At 49.9% G+C, this 19,676-nt stretch overlaps 1 protein-coding gene across 6 annotated transcripts in view; it reads left to right on the top strand.

Moving 5' to 3' along the window:
- Window positions 1-19,676, top strand: part of CEP164 (centrosomal protein 164) — a 38,250-nt gene that overhangs the window by 14,644 nt on the left and 3,930 nt on the right. For 3 of the 6 annotated variants that reach the window (XR_014318961.1, XM_082777799.1, XM_082777796.1), the window contains 20 exons: window positions 1,241-1,324; window positions 2,961-3,044; window positions 6,286-6,371; window positions 8,027-8,176; window positions 10,259-10,477; window positions 11,690-11,821; window positions 11,999-12,215; window positions 12,805-12,882; window positions 13,147-13,278; window positions 14,114-14,257; window positions 14,461-14,544; window positions 14,865-14,933; window positions 15,288-15,466; window positions 15,908-16,034; window positions 16,463-16,530; window positions 16,726-16,933; window positions 17,370-17,477; window positions 18,598-18,712; window positions 18,946-19,299; window positions 19,607-19,673. Coding sequence is in view for 5 of the 6 variants with exons in the window: in XM_082777799.1 (XP_082633925.1) it covers window positions 1,241-1,324; window positions 2,961-3,044; window positions 6,286-6,371; window positions 8,027-8,176; window positions 10,259-10,477; window positions 11,690-11,821; window positions 11,999-12,215; window positions 12,805-12,882; window positions 13,147-13,278; window positions 14,114-14,257; window positions 14,461-14,544; window positions 14,865-14,933; window positions 15,288-15,466; window positions 15,908-16,034; window positions 16,463-16,530; window positions 16,726-16,933; window positions 17,370-17,477; window positions 18,598-18,712; window positions 18,946-19,299; window positions 19,607-19,673 (2,705 nt within the window). In the remaining variant the exon portion in view is untranslated. Of the gene's footprint in view, window positions 1-1,240; window positions 1,325-2,960; window positions 3,045-6,285; window positions 6,372-8,026; window positions 8,177-10,258; window positions 10,478-11,689; window positions 11,822-11,998; window positions 12,216-12,804; window positions 12,883-13,146; window positions 13,279-13,557; window positions 13,681-14,113; window positions 14,258-14,460; window positions 14,545-14,864; window positions 14,934-15,287; window positions 15,467-15,907; window positions 16,035-16,462; window positions 16,531-16,725; window positions 16,934-17,369; window positions 17,478-18,597; window positions 18,713-18,945; window positions 19,300-19,606; window positions 19,674-19,676 lie in introns of all 6 variants that reach the window. The other 3 variants (XM_082777800.1, XM_082777798.1, XM_082777797.1) reach the window with 3 other exon arrangements.

Genomic DNA, 19,676 nt, shown 5'->3' with positions numbered 1-19,676 from the left:
AGAGGAGAAATAAGTCTCAGCTTTCAGTGCTGCCATCTGTACTAAGCAAGCAGGTTTTATAATGAAGTTCACACCAAGCCCAGCTGTCCGTGCTGCTTTGTTTCTCTCCTTCTGTTGTTTCTCTCAGCTTATGTAGAGACAGGGCGAACGTGTAAAGCGAGCTGCCAGTTGTGGTGTGTACAGCTCCACGCGAGGATGCTGAGAGGGAAGCGTGAGGTCAGTGTGGGGAAGGACTGAGGGACTGCACCTGGGGGCTGGCTCCAGAGCCGCAGCTCGAGCCTGGAGCCTTCCTTCCAGCCCGTGCACTGCTTCTGGGATGCTGCCTGGGAGGGGAATGGGCAGGCAGCTGGCTGCAGCGGGCTGCAGTGAGGTGCTGTCTGTGCAGGCTCCGGCAGGAGGTGGGCTGCTCTGCATCACGAGCTGCAGGTGGGGAAACGGCCTGGACCCCACGGCTGGGGGCTCAGGTGCACACCTTCCAGGTTTGTTCAGTGCCGTGCAGAGGTGTTAACGCAAGACCTGATAGATGATGTCTCTCCAACACAGTTTTCCTCCAGCTAATTTTGATGACTTACCTCGTTCCATTGGTGTGTAATGTCTAAGAAATGATAAGCTGTAAAACTGAGCCTAAAAAAACCACGCTCTGTCCTGAAGAGCTTAAAGCTGAAATCTCTGCTTTTATAAGCACCATCTGCATGCTGCCTTTACATTTCTGGGTAGTTGTGCTGAAGTCAGCAGCACGGCTTGGGTGCTAATGGTGAACAGCTCCGTATTGTTTCACGATGCCTGGGAACACAGGAGTCCTCAGTGCACGGGGCACAGCACAGCAAGGTGTTGGACTAATAAAGTCACTGAAGAAGCTTGCTGCTGTTCTGTGCTTCACAGGCTTACTTGGTGGAATGGGGAGATCTCAGAGCTGGGGAGATTCTCTTAGAAGGATCAGGACCATAAGCCTTTTATCAGGGATATTTGAAGAGCACTTTTTGCCCTCCCCAGTCCCATCCTCTGCACCTGTCCTCCCTCCCCAGTCCTTTCTCTGTGGTGTTTTGTGATTGTCTTGTGGGTCACACCCTTGGTCTTTCCTAAGATGTTCAGTCACCTCAGACACATGATGTTTTTCTTCCCTGTGGCGTGCAGAGACCAGATTTGTTTTCCGAGTGTCATTTGTCTTCTTTTAGTTGGGAATGCCTAAATGGAGCGGCAGAGCTAACACCTGCAGGCCATAATGCATGTCTCCTTTCAGCTTTCAAAGGCATCCGAGACCAGTGAATGTGTGGAGGACTTGCAGGCTTCCAACCGCTCAGACCACGAGCTGATTCAGCATATGGTGAGTCGCCAAAAGTCCCTCGTCCCTTGGGCACGGTCTCTGCATTCCCTGGGAACGTGCAGCCAGTGTGAGATCACGGCCATCTCCTGCTCTCACTGCCCTGACTCCCTGCTAGGCAGTGACATTACAGCTGTGGCACAGGCCACCAACGTCATCCTTTGTGTAGCTTTGGTATTTGGGGGGGGTTCTTGAGATACTGAACCACAGTTGTGCTTAGCAAATTCCTGAGCAAGCACAGGCTTTACCAGATGAATGACTTGAGCAAGAACTGCCCGTGCTCAGACAGCAGTGTTGGCAGGACCAGCTCTCACTCTCAAACCTCCTCTTACTCCATGGCTATGCTTCCCAGGGAGAAGCCAGCCCCAGGTCAGGCACTCAGAAGTACTCACAGGTCTGCTCTGTGAGGTCCTGACGTGGGCATTCTCGTGGTGGGGAGGCTGTGGCACTTCCACGGCCAGGTGTGATGACAGGCTTCTACCTGGTGGGAGCAGAGATTGCAGAGAAGTGCAGGTTCGTTCTGCGGGTGAGGTAATATCCCTGCAAAAGTAGGTCACTCATAGCTGGGACTCCACTCAGATAATTGCAGAATGGAAAATAATAAGCAATATAAAATCATGCTGTAAGGGACTAACCAGCTTTTGCTATTGGAAGTGTGGATGGCTGGGGGACCTGGCTTCTGAGTGTCCCAGAGGGAGACCGTGCAGGAGGGTAGCCCTGAGGTGGGGGTGCAGTGCCCATCAGCATCTCTTTGTCTCTACAGGAAGCTGCCGCTGCCATCTGCCACTGGGAGCAGAGGCAGCATGGCCAGAAAATGGCTGAGAATATCATTATTTACCAGTGTTAGAGCACGCCTGTGCTGGCAAGTGGCTGCTGCATCAAACGATGCCTTCTCTAGTGCTTGCTTGTGGGCGTGTGCACACACACACAGTGTCTGCAGCCTGGTGCACGGACCCACAGTTTCAGGAGAGCTATACGAGTGACCAGCCTGTGGGCAACTTGCAGGAGCTGGCTTTTAGGGGAAAAAAAATAATCAGAAAATCTGCAACAATATTGGAAATTGGGTCAGGGGCCGAGGGGGGAGATCTGCTGCTGGCTGTAGACGTGCTGCGTGTCACCCTGCCTGCTGTGACCTGTGGCATGAGGAGTGCATGGGGTGGCGTGGCAGAGCTCGCTGCCCTGCAGCAATTCCAGGATGTCCTTGCGTGGAATTGCAGCCCCCTGGCATCACAAGGAGAATTTCCTCCGGGGCCATCAGTGAAAAGAGCCTTGCTGCAGCAAGTGTCACTGCCCCACCTGTCATCCCTGCAGCTCTGGGTAAACCATGGTGTCTCTGTGCCCCTACAGCACGGGAAGCAGAAAACCCAGCTTGCTGCTGGTCAAGCCCCTACCAGAACCATCTGACTGCAGGACAGATATGATCTGTTCTTGGATGCAGGCCTGAGTCTTGCTGTAGCCATCTCCTGTGTCCTGCAAACCCTTGGAATTGTACTAGCACTAGATATTTGAACTGACTTGCTATCAGTGGAGTGATGAGCATGCATTCCAAACTGTGTTTGGATTTTATTCTAATCTTTCAGGAGCTCTGGTGAAACCAGTGCATGCTTGTCAGACACCGATCCTTTTCTTTCTCCTTTAGGACTTGGCTTTCCAGAGTCGGTTTTCGGAGCAGGTATTGGATGTGGGTGTTCTGTCTCCTGTTTTAGACAGCCCCGTGTGCAAGGTAAGTGCTTTACATGTGCTGAGGGACCAATCTCTGAACAAGAGGTTAAAATACTGCTTTGTGGTGTACTAAGCACAGGATGAAGCTATCAGCACAAGGGTTTGAGGCAAACAGGAGAGAGATGTTAAGCACCCTGCCTTTGGGGCAGGGATTGGAGCAGCAGTTCTGGTGCACTCCTTTATCTGCAGAGAAGCAGGTAGCTGCAGTCCTTCCCATGAGGGGAGCTGTACAATGCCCATACTCTGAGTAGAGGTGATTTGCGTGGTGCGTGTGTGCAGGCTCACAGATGTGTCCTTTCCCTGCCCCCAGTACAAGTGCAGACAATGGCTTTCCCAGAGAGTGATGGGAAGCAGAGTCTATTTTACTTTTTTTTTTTTTTTTTTTTTGTCCTTTTCATTCTCTTAAGCAAATGAAGAGGACTCGTGTAGCAGAACACCATATAAAATGAAGAAAAGGGGGTTGCCTCCCCGTGACAGGTTTTGTTATAGGGAAGCCCGTTGCTGAGCATTTGCTTGTCTTGCCTGCTTTCATGTAGCTGCAAAATCGGCTCCGTTCAGTGAGTCTGTGGCATATGGAGGAGCGTACATACGCCTGCACGTGTCTGCTTCCTACATCACATCGGCCCCATATGTAGCTATGTTAGGGCAGTGCTGACTGGAGAAGATTACTGTGCCTCTTGAGGTTTTATCTTGTCTTCTCAGCATGTTGCTGAGTTGTCTTCTGCAGCCCCACATTCCCGTTGAGCCATCCCAGCTACCCCTCTCCTGCACCATCCTCTCAGCTCATCAGCACGCTGGCTGGAAGAGCGTGCTGCACGGGGAGGCAGAGGGTCAGGCTCCAGCTGGGGTTTACTCAGCCTTGCTCTGATTGTAAGTGAGTTGATCAGCTGCACTGGAGGAGACCTTGAGTGGCAAACTCACCACCTGTCCAGCAGAGAGGAGCAATCCAGTTTGTTAGGTTGTCTGGAGAATACACCTGTCCTCTTGTGCCTAATAATGAGCATAATCAGATGTGAAGGGAAAACAAAACATATGCCTGCTGTGTTCTCCCCCTCTCCCTCTTGCTACAGCACAGTCCTCGTGCATACAAATGCCTTGTTGGAGCAGGCACATTTTGAGTTTATTACAGCCTTGTCTTGAGGAGAGAGAGGTAGGTCTGAAATGGTGCCCCCTGCAGAACTGCAGCTGCTCTTTTCTGTTGAAAGACAGAGGCTATTTTGAAATGAGACTGGATTGTTGCAGTGTGTTTACTGTCATGCAATGAGCTTGCCTCGCTTTAAATATATTGGCAAAATACTCTCTTTCCAAAAAAAAAAAAAGAAGACTGCCTCTGTGACACTACACGTGCGCAGCATTGGAAGCTTTTGGTTAGCGTGTTTTGGCAGGAGCTGTGGTAGATTGCAGAGGCAGTGTGGGCTGCTGCCTGCAAGACTTGCCTTCTCTGCTGGCAGTGGGGAGGTTGATCCTTTCACCCTTCACTTAGCAGGCATTTGAAGTGTTGGCATCCTGCTTTGCTGGCATCGTTGCGGTGAGGAGCTGGAAGCAGGGATGGGATCTGAGCTGTTGTGTGCTGGAGACTGTGGAAATCCTCCTGTCGAGGCCCCTTGGGGGCTATGCTCTGCAGAGAGAAGACAGCCTATTATCTGTCATCCTGCTTTCATGTGTCCAGGAGCCTGGCTTTGTATTGCGAGCGTGTGAGATTTTTCCTGTGGGACTCAGCCTGGTGTTTGAGCAGGACAGAAAACCAAGCTGCGAGCAGTATTTGGTGCTTCCTCTGGGACTGCTGGGGATCCTGAGGCAACAAGAGGGGCAAGGCTCCAGCAATTTCACAGACAGGGCTTAAAATCCAGCCCTTGTTCCCTGCAGGCAGGCTCTCCATTCACCTTCTCAATGTGTCTGGATGTATCTGCAGCCTGTGGTTTGTGGAGGGACTGCCCCTGGGAAGGCATGTTGGGCAGGAGTGTCACGGTGGCCCCAGGCTTGAGCTCAGCAGCATTACCCTGTAACCGCTTACCTTTATTCCCCGAAAGATCTCGTTCTTCATTTGCTTGGCTCCTCTCCTTTCCCAGGCGGCACAGCCTGGTTTGAGCCAGGAGATGTTTGTGGGGCTCCTCAGCTCTCAGGAGTGAAGTCATTTTTGAGGCTGGGGTGGCAGGGAGCTGCCTGGGAGAGCTCTGCCCAGGCTGATGTGATGGAAGGTGACAGCACTTGCAGGGAATCCTTCTGCTGTTTGCTCTGCTGAACATTTGCATAAATTACTGCTGTTTTAATTGCTTTTTTGGCCCTGCTCCACACTACATTCCTGCATGGCAAGGGAAGAGCTCACCTGCTATTTCTGTGGTCCCCAGGAGCTTATGAGTGGGCTACTCCTCTCTGGACAAGAGACCTCATATCCAGAAGCCTCAGCAGGCAGGATGAGCTGTTAATCCTTTCTCATGTGGGACTGAGAGCTTGGAGAGGGAAGCTGCTCCCTCTCCCCAGGTGAATTACACAACGCGTGTTTGTGTGGCCCTGCGGGAGGGACAGAGGTGCCTGGTAGCTGGCAGGTGGGAAAAGGAGCAGCTGACTATGGAAACAGCGAGTACTTGAATATAGAAGTGTTTCCTATTTCATAAGTAAGCCATCTGAAGTCACTCTGAGCGTGTTACCAAGGGAGCTGGCTTTGTCTACAGCACCCAGATGGATTCCTGCTGGATGGCGTAGTCAGAAGTCTGTAGGTAGCTGTGGCTGCATGAAGCACGCTGCCCATCATCATCTGCTTGAGAACCAGGATGCAAGGCAGCAAGTCCTGCTGTGATTCTGGTCACAATCAATATATCAATGTTAGTGTTACCTGGATATGTTCAGATGACCTTCAGGGCCGGGGGGAAATAACCCAAGCTTGTACTAGGAGTGCTGGGTCCTGGCAGAGAGCTCATCCTCTGTACTGCATAAAGCAAACCTGAGCCCACAGTCTAACACCACAGCCTGGAGAGCAGAGCTCCCACATGTCCCTGGGCTGATGGATCTTCCTCCAAGGTGCCCCTGCGATATCTCGAGGCTTTGGTTGCATTGCAGGAGAGGAAGCTAACACGTTCAGCTGGGCATTCTGGAGTGCCCTGCCATGCAGTTTGGTCTGTGGGCTTGGTGCTGGTGTGGTGGACCAGGGTGGCACCGCTTTTCAGCGGAGCCTCCGTGAGGTCCTGAGAGGCTTTGATGGCAAAGGAGCTGGCAAACTCCACACTGTTTGCTTTTACCTGCAGGCCCAGGAGCTGGGAGAAGAAGAAAAAGATCAAAGCAAAGCCAGTATAGAAGAAGAGCAAAGCAAAAGAACGAAAGCTGCTGAGAGGTATGGTACCACCAGTCAGAGCTAGAAAGGAAGCACAGACAGCTTTAGCTCCAGATGATTTTCCTGTCTTGTCTGCCTCTGCTGTGCTGTAGTCACTGTAACCTGTGCAGGAGCTCCTTGTAGGACATCCCGAGACCCCGCAGCTTCTCAAAGGATTTCTTCCATTCAGTCTTTCTCCCACCACCTCTTTAGTATTGCCTCAACAGATTTCAGCTTCGTTTCAGCTTCTGGTTGGGAAGGCAGCAAAACTGCCTGCCCTCCACTTCCTTGTGACCGCCCCCAGCCGTGGAGCTGGCCTCTCCATTCCCCTTCCAGCTATCTGTCTCTGCTCCAAGGCTGGGAAAATCAGTCTCTTGCCAAGATGTGCTGACTTTGTTCTCATTGTGTTGTGCCTTCTGTTGTGCCTTACCCACAGGGGACTCGGGCACTAGCCATTGCCTGCGAACAGACCTTCAGGTCCTGAGGCAGGGCGCAGTCTCAGCCAGAGCTGGCAGCCCAGCAGAACCAGCACCGTGCTGGGCAGAGCCATAGCTGGAGGCTCCCGGGGCCTGTCTCCTGCTGCTGACGGCAGGGCAGTGCAGCTCCAGTGTGACCAGTTCTGTTCAACTTCCTTCCACAGGGGTGGTGTAGGGGAGGTCACTGTTTAGCCAGGTGCAAGTGGGAAGCTGGTTTATTATCCTGCTGTTTGGACATGTCTGGAATGCAATGGCTGTTACCCCGAGAGCAGCGCAGGCTTTCCAGACCCTCAGTTACTGTGAGAGCTGCAGGCTGTCTAGGGGAGCTATTTTCCTCCTGCTTGTGGAGACTTGTTTAAAACAATTGGAATATTGTACTGAGCAGTGAGCTCCACGGTCTCCTGAGCTCCCGCTCTGCCTTTGAGAGCTGTAGCACGTGGCATTTAGAGATGAGTTGTGTCCAAGCTCTTAGCTTCCACGCAGAGCTCTACAGCACTCTGGGGCACTGGGAACCAAGAAGCTGTTGCCTGTGCCAGGAAAACTTGTGAACACAAGAAGTTGCAGCCCATCTTAATGACTGGCTGCGTGCACTTGGGATTCACAACTATGTGCTTGGAGGAGCTGTTCATGTGAAGGTCCCTGAAAATGTGTTCTGCCCCCAGGAACTGTCTCCTTATCACTTGGTACCTGCTTCCCAGCTACGTGTCCTCTTGCTCTGCCTGCAAAGCTACTTTGTGCTTGCCTAGTCTCTCTTCTCTGTGCTTCCAAGGTGAAGTAGAACTGTAGATGTAGACATGCCTGCCAATATTCCTATCTCCAAGTTAGACAACAATGTGGGTATTACTAGTAGGGCTGATGTATCTTGGGGAAATCCTGTAAGGACTTGCAAAGAGAGGGAGGTAATCCAGCAACGAGATTCAGTATTTTGAGGTTGACAGATGCATGAAATCCTCAGCTGCCTGTTACTTTGGCAGGGCCTGAGGTGGTGTGAATGGTTTGGAGCTCGGGAGCTTTGTTGGGGTTTTGGCAGCCCTATATTGGACAATGGAGTCCCCGTGGCAGGCATGAGCTGGAGCTGCTGACTGCCCATCTAAGTCAGCCGCACGTCCCATCTTCCTTCTGTCTTTGTGTACCTGGAGCAGCCACCAGAATCTAATCTGTGCTAATCTGATATTCTGTTACCTTTTTTGTGCTGCAAAGTGAGAGGGATCAGAGTGGTTGTGAAACATCAGGACAGAAGTGTGTTGCTTTAGAAAACCCCAAACAAGAAGAGGCGGTGGCCCTGGAGCTGGCGGAGGGATCGCTGGATAGCCTAATCAATCTGGAAGAGCTTGCTGCCCCACAGAAAGAGTAAGGGCTTCGTTTAAGTTCGTTTAAGTCTCTGGTGTTGTAAGCATAACAGCTTTTGTCCTCCCCTCCCCGACCCCATTACTGCTTGAAGTTACTGTGTGATGTTAGCACGCTAGGAGATGTGGCTGGGTGGGCACAACAAAGCTTGAGAACATCTCCCCGTGCAAATCCCAGCAGCTGTTGTGTGGCGAGAGTGCCAAGGTAACAGTCTGTGCCGCGAGGGTGAGAACAGCAGCTCAGCCCTCGGGGCCTGGGGTGTAGGGCTCTGGTTCGGAGAAGGATCTGTGTGCTTTCCTCTTGGAAAAGCCTCCTTACCAGTGCTGCTAGCAAGGCTCAGCACTCACACACCTGGATAAAGATTTTCCTGAGTTCTCTTGCTGAGAACGACTGAGGTCTCAGTGTGTTTTTTTGGGGGTAACCACTTCACTTTTAGAGTCACTGGGATCACTGGTTTGAGGTAAAGAAGTCAGAGCACACGATGGCAGAGCTCGGCTTCCCTGCAAAACCCAGTGGTCTCTCATGGTACTAAACTGGTGGTGGTTGCTGGTCTGTACCTGCAGTTCCACTGCAACAGGGGTGAGCAGGCTGGCTTTGCTCTCTATGTCGAATGACAGATCAGCAGCTGTAATTGGGAAAAAAATAGGCAATGGATCTGTCACGACAAAGTGCTGGAGTAGCAATCCTCGGTGTGAGGACAAGCGCAGCACCTCCCATTTTATTAGGGTTTGTTTGTGTAAATGTGTGTGTGTTGGTTGGACGGCTTTTAAAACACAAATTAGAGCAAAAGCAAGAGAGAGAAAGGTAGAAATGCCCAAGTTGCTCCACAGAGCAGCCTGATAAATGGTACCTCCTGTAGGCATCTGTGCAGTTGGCCCACAGCATGTGGTGTTACGGGGGAATGCTGGTGAAGCAGGATTTCTTCAGGACCCTACTACCCTTGCCTCTCTCTCATTCTTTTGCTAATGGCTACACGAGTAACCTTTTCGCTCTGACTCAAGGTTATATTACTAGAGCTATTATTTCCCCGATTCCTGGCAAGACAGAAGTCTCTCTGCCTTATGCTAGCAGTCTCAGAGCATGACGAAACCTCGCTGCTTCAGTTTCCACTAGCAAAGAATAAAAATGTTGTCCTTAGACTACTCTTCATTTGTCCTCCTTCCCCTTCAGCCTCTTTCAGACAGACCTTATAATTTTGCTGTTCTGTGTCTGAGGAAAAAAAAATAAAACACACACACAAAAGAAAACCCACCTTAATTATAAACAGATTGGTTCTGAATTTTTGGAGAGCTTAGGGCTTTCTGTTGCCTAGGGCTGGCAAACTCCCAGCACACTTTAGATTGCAATTGCAGAAAAATACCTGGTCCATCAGAAGGGTATTGCCAGCCCCTGGGTTAGGAACCAGCACTGATTGCAGCTGCTTTTATGCCTGGCAGTCAGATCCAGGTTTTCTTAGCTGCTAGGTCCTTCACGAGGTGAGGCTGTAGTGTGCCAGAAGACGAGTTGTTCAGGACCTAAGTGCTGTTAGGGCTAGGGTTAGTAATTTCTCAGTCCGAGTTTCTCTGGGAGGCAATGAGAGTGCCAACCAGGCTGCCTGGGGACACCCCAAGCTGTTATCTGAGCTAACATGCTACTCGAAGCTCGGAGCCTGGGCCATGTATCCCTCAACAGCCTTGTGAAAAATGCTTTCCTGGATCTGCAGCTGAAAAAGTTCAGGGTGTAAGGCCCGTGCGTTTGGCTGGCAGGCAGGTGAATGGATTTGTTCTCCGGGAATGTTGCAGGGGACGCTGCCAGGAGGAGCTCTGTAGCAAGGTTGTCTTCTGCCTCTGTGTCCTCCACCTGCCTCCTCTGCTGTTCCTCACCTCCTGTGAGCTACACAGCGAGTGTTCCCCAGCAGCCTGCAAGTGGCTGCAGTCTGGGGGAGCTTCTGCACATCCTTTCCTTTCATAGACTGGCAGGCTTGTGGAGTGGGTGGCTTTGAGATTTTTGGTTTGGAGGTGATACTGTGTGGGGGAATGTTGCTGTTCCCTTCGCGTTACTCAGTTCTCTCACCCTTTTGCCAAAGGAACTTTCTTTTTTTGGTAGGCAACCTGAAAAGGAAATAAAACAAGAGCAGTCCCTGAGCCAGCCTAGTGAAGAATCCCTGGAGGGAATAGCCAAGGAGCTGGAGAAGGAGATTGAACAAGAGAAAATGCACTTACTGCAAGCAAAGGAGGAGAAAATTCAGCAATTCCAGGAGGAGATGCGGCAGCAGGAAGAAGAAGAAGCTCAGAAGCTTCATCAGCAAAAAGAAAAATCCCTCAGGTACTCTTCTTTTGTCCTGTTTCTCCTGAGCCTTTCCCAGCTGCGATTCATTATTGGTGGCAGCAGGTTTGTGCAGTGTTAGAGGCCACCACCTTGAAATGGGTGCTACTTTGCAGAGTTGTGGGTGAAAGAGGCAAGAAAAGGGCTCTCAGGGTGGGAAGGAGCACGGGACGCTGTCCTAGCCCAGACAATCCTGCAGGGAGGATCTGCACATCTTGAAACGAGCAGTGCTCTGCTGTCAGTGCTGTAAATGCTCCAAGCAGCCATGCAGAGGACGCAGTCTGCCTGAGGAAATCTCTGCAGTACAGATGAGAGCATCCTCCTCATGTCCTGCACGAAGAGCTATCATCTGGTACACGTGCAGCTTTCATGTAGCTGTGAACCTGTCTCTTATGGTTAACCTGGGAGAAGTTTCCAGTTCAGCACTAGGAGCTTTACCACCTGGCAGACTTTCAAATTCTGGGCTAAACGGTAATAATAGGACTGGAAATTGGAGCATTAGAGAAGATGAGGTTACCCTAGAGGAACTATTTGAAACTCTGGTACTGTATGCTTTAAAGAGGGACTTCCAAACAAGACTTTAAGGAATAGGGCATGAATTTCTGTGTAAAACCCAGCCAACCCCTGAAGTTCTAATAGCAATCCAGGGAGCAGAACAGCAACGGGAGTGGCGTCCTCTGTTTGGGAGATTCTTCTCTCAGGACTTGTACTAGAATTGCTAGGGCCACCCCAAATAAGTTGCTAGCAGCACACAGTGAGGCAGAAAAGGTACCTTGGTGGGAACTGTTGTGGGAACATTGTCTTGGGTGCAAGGGGCAGCACAGAAATTGCACCTGGAGAGAGAGATGTCTAAAGCAGCGGGAAAAGAAGGTGCTGTGTGCAAGTATGAAGCTTACAGATGTGTTTCCAGTTACCTTGGCTGGGAGTCAGGCTTTACTTAATAGCAGTTGATTTCACTTACTGAAAAAAGTGCCACCTGTGGCGGTACAGTACACTTTAAAAATAAACCACAGAAGCTTGATGCTCAGGGTCTGTGTCTCCTGTGCCAGCAGCCAGATCGGGAAGGTATGGAAGAGAATTAACTGGCTAGAGCCTTGGGGATGCGTCGCTCAGGAGGCACAGGTAGTGGGAGCTGATCTGTAGGCCCTGGGGAGGCAGTTGGAAGATACTAGAGCTTCCTGAACTTTGTTGTTGTTGTTGCTCATTTCTCAGGACTCTGAAAGAGGATTTGGCAAAGGCTTCTGAGGAAGAAGAGTTGCGTGTGAGAAAAGAAGAAACTGAGAGACTCTCAAAGCTGCGAGCCAAAATCGCCTCAGAGACAGAGGCAGAGGAGGAGAAGATAAGGTGAAAAGTTGATACACTTGTGAATCAAAGCGTGCTTTGGTTCTCCATTTCTTCTGGATTTTGCATGTCCTGTGCTGTAGCAGTGTATTTTCTTAGACCTGGTTCCTAAATGGAGCACAGTGTTAAAAGTACCAAATTCCGACCTGCTTCTCTCTCTTTCTGTTGGAAACCTGTCAGGGCAGAGCAAGAGTTCATGCTGCAAAAATTGAGAGAAGAGTGGGAATCACTGCAGGTAGCAGAGAAGAAGAGCCTGGAGAGGAAGAAGCAGCTTGTTTTGGAGAAAATGAAGCTGGAAATGGAGGAAGCTCAACAGCAAGAGACGGTCAGGCTGGAACAAGAGAAGGAACAATTTCTGAGGGAACTTACGGAGAGATTAGAAACAGAAAAGAGAAAGGTGAGACTTGTTTGTTACCAGGTAGGGTCAGACCCATGCTGTTTATGCTGACCTGGCTTGCATTGCAACGCTAAAATTAAATAAGAATAAATAACTCCTTCATGTGCTTTAATAATGACTTGGTTAAAACACAAAGGAAAGATGTTTGGCATGCTGTTGGAGGTATGATTGGGCTGAGGAGGAGTCCTCCCCCCTTTTTATTACAATGGTGATTAAGTAATGATTATTTAAGTGGCCACATTGCACCTGCAGAAGAGAGGAAGAACACTGTGCCTTTGCCAAGTTAAAGCAAACTGTTTCCTCAGGCTAGGATACCTCTTTGGCTGCTGCTTCAGTCCTCCAGAAAGCTTGGGGTTCTTGAATGGAGGCAGTTTGTAATTCTTCCAGCATAGCACAGCGTGACTGAGATCCACTGAGGTCTTCTAGGAGGGAAAGCACATACAGAGTAAAAGCACCTTGTATGTAACTTGGTTTGACTGTTGTGCTTTTTTGATGCTTATGGATAGACGTTAATTGCAACAACATCTTGCACAGCATGTCCCTACAAACAGAGGTTTTCCAGCAGATTGTTTTGCTTGTGTTCCTGTAGGCAACAGAGGAGCTGGAGAAACAGTTTGCAGCTGAACTCCAGCAGCTGAAATCTGCAGCGGAAGAGAAGCATCAAAAGGTAAAAGATAGTGTCCCTAGAATGTAAATTGTTTTTTTTTTTTTCTTCCCACAGTGTCTCCAAATGTGGCCAGGGCGGGTGGCACTAGTTTTTTCCACTTCCTAAACATGGTTCTGGTCTGGCTCAGCATTTGGACATGCTCCAAGTAGGGGGTGGTGAGACTGTATACACCAGTTCTTGCCATGCTGTTTGCTCTTTGTGGGGTGGCACTACATGGATCTTGTCAGAAGGGTGACAAGTCTCTGTGGGTGGTTTTCATGGCAGGTCATTTCTAGCTTACAAACCCAGGCAGCGGAGGTGCAGAGGAGTAAGGAGACTTGGCTGCATGAAGACTTGCAGAGAGCAGAGCAGAAAATGCAGCAAAAAGCGTATCAAGTAATGGCATATGAACGTGAGGCAAGTATTTCTCTTGGGTGCTGACAATTTTTCTCTCCTTAGAGGTTTGAGATGCTGAGTCCCCTGCCCGAGGGTGGCTGGTGCAGCAGGGGAAGGGGCTCTCCTGCACCACCTCATCTCAGCGGGGTGATTGCTTCCTACTGTGCAGGCCATGGCCTGATCCCACTTGCAAGCACCCTGAACTTCAGTCGTGGTGTTCATGTGGGAAGCTGCTCTCCTGGGGAGCCACTACAGTGCAGTGCAGTGCTTCAGGGAAACCTCTCTGTGTCATTGTTGCAGCTCAGTGAGCTTATGAGAGAGAAACGCCAGGGAGTGGAAAAAGACCATGAGAGGAAAATGGAGAGGATGAAAGAGGAGCACCAGGAGGTCCTGGCAAGGATTCAGGATCAGTATGAAGAGGAGGTACTGCTGGGGGAGAGCAGTGAGCGGGGAGGTCACTGTAATGGCTCAGTTGGACTCTACCTGGGCTGGCACTGCTGCTTGCCAGGCCTGCTTATCTCAACTATCCAAAAAAACTGGGGGAACTACTTTGTTTTAAGAGAACTGGCTGTTGTTGCCACTATGTCAAGTGAATTTAGGACAGGTTGTGAGGTGAACCTGTCAAAACATTCTGTGCGGCCACGCACACTTCGACTTCTGCCTAGAAGGGTCAGTTCTCTTAACAACACTGCGCCTATAAGCAAGAGGTTTTAATTTTGCTTACATTGGTACTTGCTAAGGATCTGTTGTGTGGTGGCTTTCCAGAGGATGTGTGTCCTGTGTGGTCGTGGTGGCTCACTGGAGAACCTCGTGTTTCACTCAGCCACTTTTCTTGTTTGTATTCTGCAACAAACAGGAGAGAAAGCAAAGAGCAGAACTGTTGGAAGGCCTGAGAAGTGAGATGGCACGCCTCCGACAGCTTCATGAAGTGGAGGTGAAAGCTCTGCAGGCAGAGCTGGATGAACGGCTGACCCTATTGCAGAACAGGCACAGGGAGAAGGTGAGGAGGCTGCCTAGCAGTTTGTGGCTTGGCTGGGGTACTGTGACACCTCAGTGCATCACCCTCTACAGCCAAGGGTGGCACAAGAGGCAGGTCACAATTTCCCATTATTTTTTTTTCCCCTGTTCCCTCTGGTGGCAGAGCTCTGCCTGGTGAGTGAGGAACTTGTGTCGTTCTCTCTTTAAGTTGACATCTCTGTGCAGGAAAGAAAGCTACAGGATTCAGAAAATGAGCTTGAAATACGTGCAAAGAATGTCAAAGCGAGATCAGCGCAGCTTCTGAGCCAGGTGAGTCAGCTGTGTTGGACCTGCGGACATTTCCTAGCCTGAGCTGCTCCTCTGGCTGCTTCCTCATGGGTGACTTCTGAGGAGTGATCAGCCAGGGCTTTAGCTACCATCCAAATTACAGGTTCAAACTTCTGTCGTGAGTCAGAGCAGGGCTAAGCATTCTTAACGGTACAGCCTCATGGCTAGGGGGATTTGTGGTGAGAGTCAGTGCTTTGGGTGTACTCTCCTGCCTTGGGAGGCAGTATGTGGCTGCTAAGCATCAGCAGTCTCCTCTACTGCCATCCCCATGCTCTGACACTTGTGCTGTCTACCATATCTAGGAGGAATCTCTGAGGAAGAAAAGGCAGCAGCTGCTGGATGAAGACAGACGGACTGAGCTAGAAAGAGATGTATGTCTTTGCTCTGGAGAGGAGCTGTGCTGCTTTTATTCTGGGGAGGGTAGAACGGGCACGCTAGAACCATGGCTTTGTAAAAGCAAGCTATGTTGCTCCTTAATTGTGAGTCTGCAGATCCCTCCCTGCCACCTTGCCTCAGCCTGGAGTGCCATCCTGCTGGGAGTTTGATTAGCTTGCAGCTATTTCTCAAAAAGAGAAGACAGCCTTGCTCCCCTAGGAGGGCACGTGGTCTGTGCGTCTGTAGCTCTGGGATCTCCTGTGAACTGTGCGGATAGCAAAAGGCTCTTGCACACTCTGCGCTTTCACTCATTGTCAGGGAAGTCTGAGGGATTTTCTGTTTGCTCCTAGGAAGCTGCTTTAGCTTCTCAACTCCGCCTAGAGGAGAATCGGAAGGAGCACACCAACCTTCTTGAGTCCATCCGGCAACTGCGCAAGTCTCTTGAAGAGCTCCAAGACCAGAAGTCTGAGCTGGAGGCCCAGGTGGATTTGTTGCAGACCCGAAGCCAAAGGCTGCAGAAACGTATCAGGTGTGTGTGTGTGTGAGAAATTTCCTTTAGTGTACAAATTCTACCCGATACCAGTGTTGTCTGGAGGTGCTGCGTGAACAGTTCAGCTGTGTTTAGCAGCCAGGGGCAGTAGAAGCTTGTCTTACTGGGTATTCAGCTCGACAGCCACCACTGTCTGATGTACCCCAGCCCTGGATCTAGTAGTCAGTGTCTGCCAGCTGCCAGAGTGTGAAGTCTCTTATTTGTGTCTGTTCCTGCGTGGGGGAAGCTGTATGAGACACAGCTGCTGTAAGCTGCTATGAGTCCTTGTCATCAGTGTGTTTGTGTTCCCGCTTGTCTTGCACATCTGGTCTTTTCCTTCCTGGAAACTGGAGGTTGCTCTGGACACTCACAGGTAGATTACTGGCTAGATGGACCCGCAGTCTAACCAGCTGCTGCCATTGTTACCTTTTCATGTCACAGTGAGCTTGAGGGAGCTGTCAGGAGCAAGCAGGAGATTTTGAAAGAACTGGAGGCAGAAGAAAGCGTGGAGTCTCCAAGAAGGAAAGCTGAGCTCCATGTTGAAGACCTGAGAGAAACTGTTCAAGCTGTGAGTAAAGCTGGCTGCAGAGTCATTTGCCTTGTGAGACTTGAAGCTGTAACGCCTGGAAAATCCCAACTTTGGTTCTTTCTGCCTGAATTCATTTGAGATGCAATGATGCATTTTTCTTTACCGTGAGAGATCAGTGTTTTGTTTGTTGCTTTTTGTTGCTTTCTGAATATTAGGGGAAAGGAGTGTGGGATGGATACCTGAGTGTCCTTGGAGTCAAAAGCAGGACTTGAGTCAGGGACAGAAATGTCTTTATTCCTTATTTTAAAATATCACGTAAAGGATATCTCCAGAACTGATCTTGGATCAGGGTGGTAGCATGGTGGTTTCATCCAGAATTTTTGCCCTTAATTTGATTCTAAGGGGAGCCCTAGGATTCTGTTTTCTCATACATGTTTATTAGCTTTTGAAATGTTTCAACTCCTCAGCACTCATCCAAAGAGCCTGCTTCCCCACCTTCTCAAAGCCATGAGGACAGCAACTTGCAGTTTGATCAGTGAGTATCTGCATACCAGCTACCTCAGAAAATGGGTTTGGTTTTTTCTTTCATTGGGTTTCACAAGCAAGTGTTTTTGCTTCAGCTTACGTGCTTTACGCAGACAATCTATTTTTGGGGAGGGAGCTGCATGAGGCTTGCCAGATGGAGCAGACAGCACAGGAAGCCAGGAGCATACCTGTCTCTTTCTTGTAGTGTCAGAAGCTACATCTCTGCCGAAGGGATCTCCATTAGGAACGCCAAGGAATTCCTGGTGCGCCAGACCCGCTCCATGAGGAAGAGGCACACGGCGCTGAAAGCTGCCAGGCAGCGGTGGCACCAGGATATGCAGGAAGCACAGGAGGTGGTGCAGGATCGTGACAGCTCCCAGCTCCTGGAGGGAGTGCGCAAGAACCTGGAAGAGGTGAGTCACTGGGGGCTGGCAGGTATCCATCCCAGCACTACGTACGAGTTTGCAGCTGTAGCTCTGCAGTGGTTTAACTATTGCATGAAAAGGGATTCCAGAGTACTTGTCAGTTCTGCTGATATACCAGCTAAAGACAGGGAAAAAATAATTTCCTTTGCTGACGGAGCACTCCTACCTGCAGCCTATAGCTGCAAAGCTGTTGACCCTGCTGGATGCAGCATTAGGAAGTGAAACCTCCTTTTCCTTGGGGTGAACTTGCCTGAGGCATGTGCTCTCCTCTCTGTATACTCCTTTCCCTATGCTCTGGAAGACTTGGAAGCAGTTTTATTCCAGCAGCATGATTTCCTGTGCTGAGCAGAAGCGAGACAGTGAAAGTCATCGTGACAACTAAAGCAGATTTTCCTCCTTGGCTTGGCTGTTTGATCCCCTGCAGGAAGCAAAGCAGCTGGACAAGATGAAGTCAGTTATGCGGAAAGGACAGGTGCTGCTGAAGAAGAAGGAAGAGAAACTAAGCCAGCTGGAGTCATCGCTGTTGGAGGAGGTAAGCACCAGCATCCTGCTTGGACCTGCCCAGCTGCACTCCCACAGTTCCCAGAGCTCTTGACCTCCTCCCCTGTGCTGGAGTCTCTGTAGAGCTTTTGGTACAAATGGGGGCTATTTAGCTGGTGGCAGAAGACTGGTGTTTGCAAGGGAAGCTGGATTATTAGAAACACGTTCTTTGAGAGCAGAACTGAGTGTCTGAGAACTGCAGGAGAGAATAGGCTGGTCACGAAACCGAAGAGAATGACAAACCTGGTTAGGCTATAATTCACATGATTCACTAGTTCTGCAGTCAACTGAACAAACATAGGCTGAGGCTTGGGATGGTGAGTTTCTGGCTGATGGCAGCTTGCCAGGCAGGCATCAGGGATCAAGTTGGTTGGAGAAAACCTGCTGAATGAGCCTTTGATCTTCTTAGGCCAGAAACAAATGGATGCTAACACCAATATGCTGAAGTGTCCTGTAATATAAACTGAACTCTTGCATTAGAATTGTTATATATTTTATTAGCTGTTTGTGTCTTGCGCAAGGTGGCAAATATTTCCCTCTGCCGATGACATCTGGACTCACTGTTAAGTGGATGACTGCAGAGTAGATACAGAAAGCAACCTGAAAAATCTGCATCAGTTCTGCTTAGAGAAAACAAGGGCAGGTCATCTCATGCGAGCTAGGATCTAGTCTGCTTTCCTGTTCAATGCAAGCCTTAGAATCTGTCCAGCTGTGCCTGTGACCATGTAGCCTTAGGGCAGCATGAAATGTGAGCGCACCTTGCTTCAGATGGTCAAGCACTTGTTGGTGCAAAGAGAGAACCCAGCCATGCAAGAATTATAAGGCCTATTTATTGCACAAAACACTTTGACTTCTGCCTAGAAGGGCCAGTTCACACAACTGTTAAATTTGGCCTCCAGTGCACGCACAGCTTCTTCCAGAGACCAGGTGGTCTTTTTTCTTTTAGATTTTGCTGTTGGAGACCGAGGATGAATATCTCTACCTTCACGTGGTCTGTGCCTGACTGTGCAGTCCAGCCTGTGTAGATGAGCTGTAGGCAGTATTCCAATGGCTTTGCTGTTCAGGGACAGAACAATAGGTTTTATTTGTAACGTTTTCCTTCTTCTGATCAGCTTTCAGATGAAGATACACTGAAGAGTACTGCGTGCAAGAAGATGGTGACTTTTGATGTCAGCAACTCTGAGGACACAAACAGCATGTCCAGTGCAAGCTTAGGTCAGCCTAAATGTAAGTGCCTGACTGGTCTGGTACGCTGTGCCCAATGTATAATGCTTTAAACAGTGTCTGCCTTGCCCTCTTGTCTCTCTGATGTATCTGATGTTTTTCTCACTTGTGCTCATTTGAGAATAAAGAGACTGATCAAACTCAGTGAAACACTGCAGAAAGTGAGCCTCCTGCCAGGCAGGCAGCATCTCCCTCACCTTCCCACTGATCCCTTTATTCTTTCTGTCTTCTGCTAGTTGACTTGAGAACGGATCTACAGGTTGGCCCACAGCTGGACAAGATCCAATACCTGACAGACTCTCTGCAGCTCATCACCAGAGAACTGAATGGGGTCCTCGGCGTTTTGAGCTCTCTGAACAACCACCGGTCTCCACTCTTTACTTCGACCCAGGTGCCCTCCAATGGTGTCCCTCTTTCTACCTATGCATCCTTGGCAGGACTTCAGGCAGGTGGCTCCTTGGTGCCCCCCGCTGGGGTGTCTCTGGTGGACCAGTGGGTCCGGAGCACTGGGCTGAGCTCCAGTCGCTCTGTCACAGCCGGGCAGACAGTGGACAGCATCCTGGCAGAAAAGTGGCACAAGTACTTCCCAGGTAGGTCTTGCAATCTTAATCCATCTACATGTTTGCTTACAACTTTTGATTTCAGTGCTGCAAATTCTAATCAGCTCATTGTGCCAGTGCTGATAAGGCCAGATCAAAGTCAGACCTGCTCCACTAGAAGCGTCCTGTGGACTGGGGATAGGTTCACCATCTCAGTTTCCTTAACACCACTGTGCTCTTGGCTGGTGGCTCAGCTTGTAGGGATAGTGTGTCTGTAACACAAGAAAGCACATGCACCCAGACTTAAAGACTGTTGATTCGAATCAGGGGGACCTGTTTTTAATATCTATTTTTCCAGGTGGGTTCCCATCACTCAGTGGAAGTTCCGGTACTCTGGACAACAAGCTGGGATACGTACCTGCAGAGTA

Source organism: Aythya marila (genome assembly GCF_965140915.1).
Source record: "Aythya marila genome assembly, chromosome: 23".
Taxonomy (NCBI): domain Eukaryota; kingdom Metazoa; phylum Chordata; class Aves; order Anseriformes; family Anatidae; genus Aythya; species Aythya marila.
Note: the sequence above shows the minus strand (reverse complement) of the source record. Positions and strands in the feature narration are given on the sequence as shown.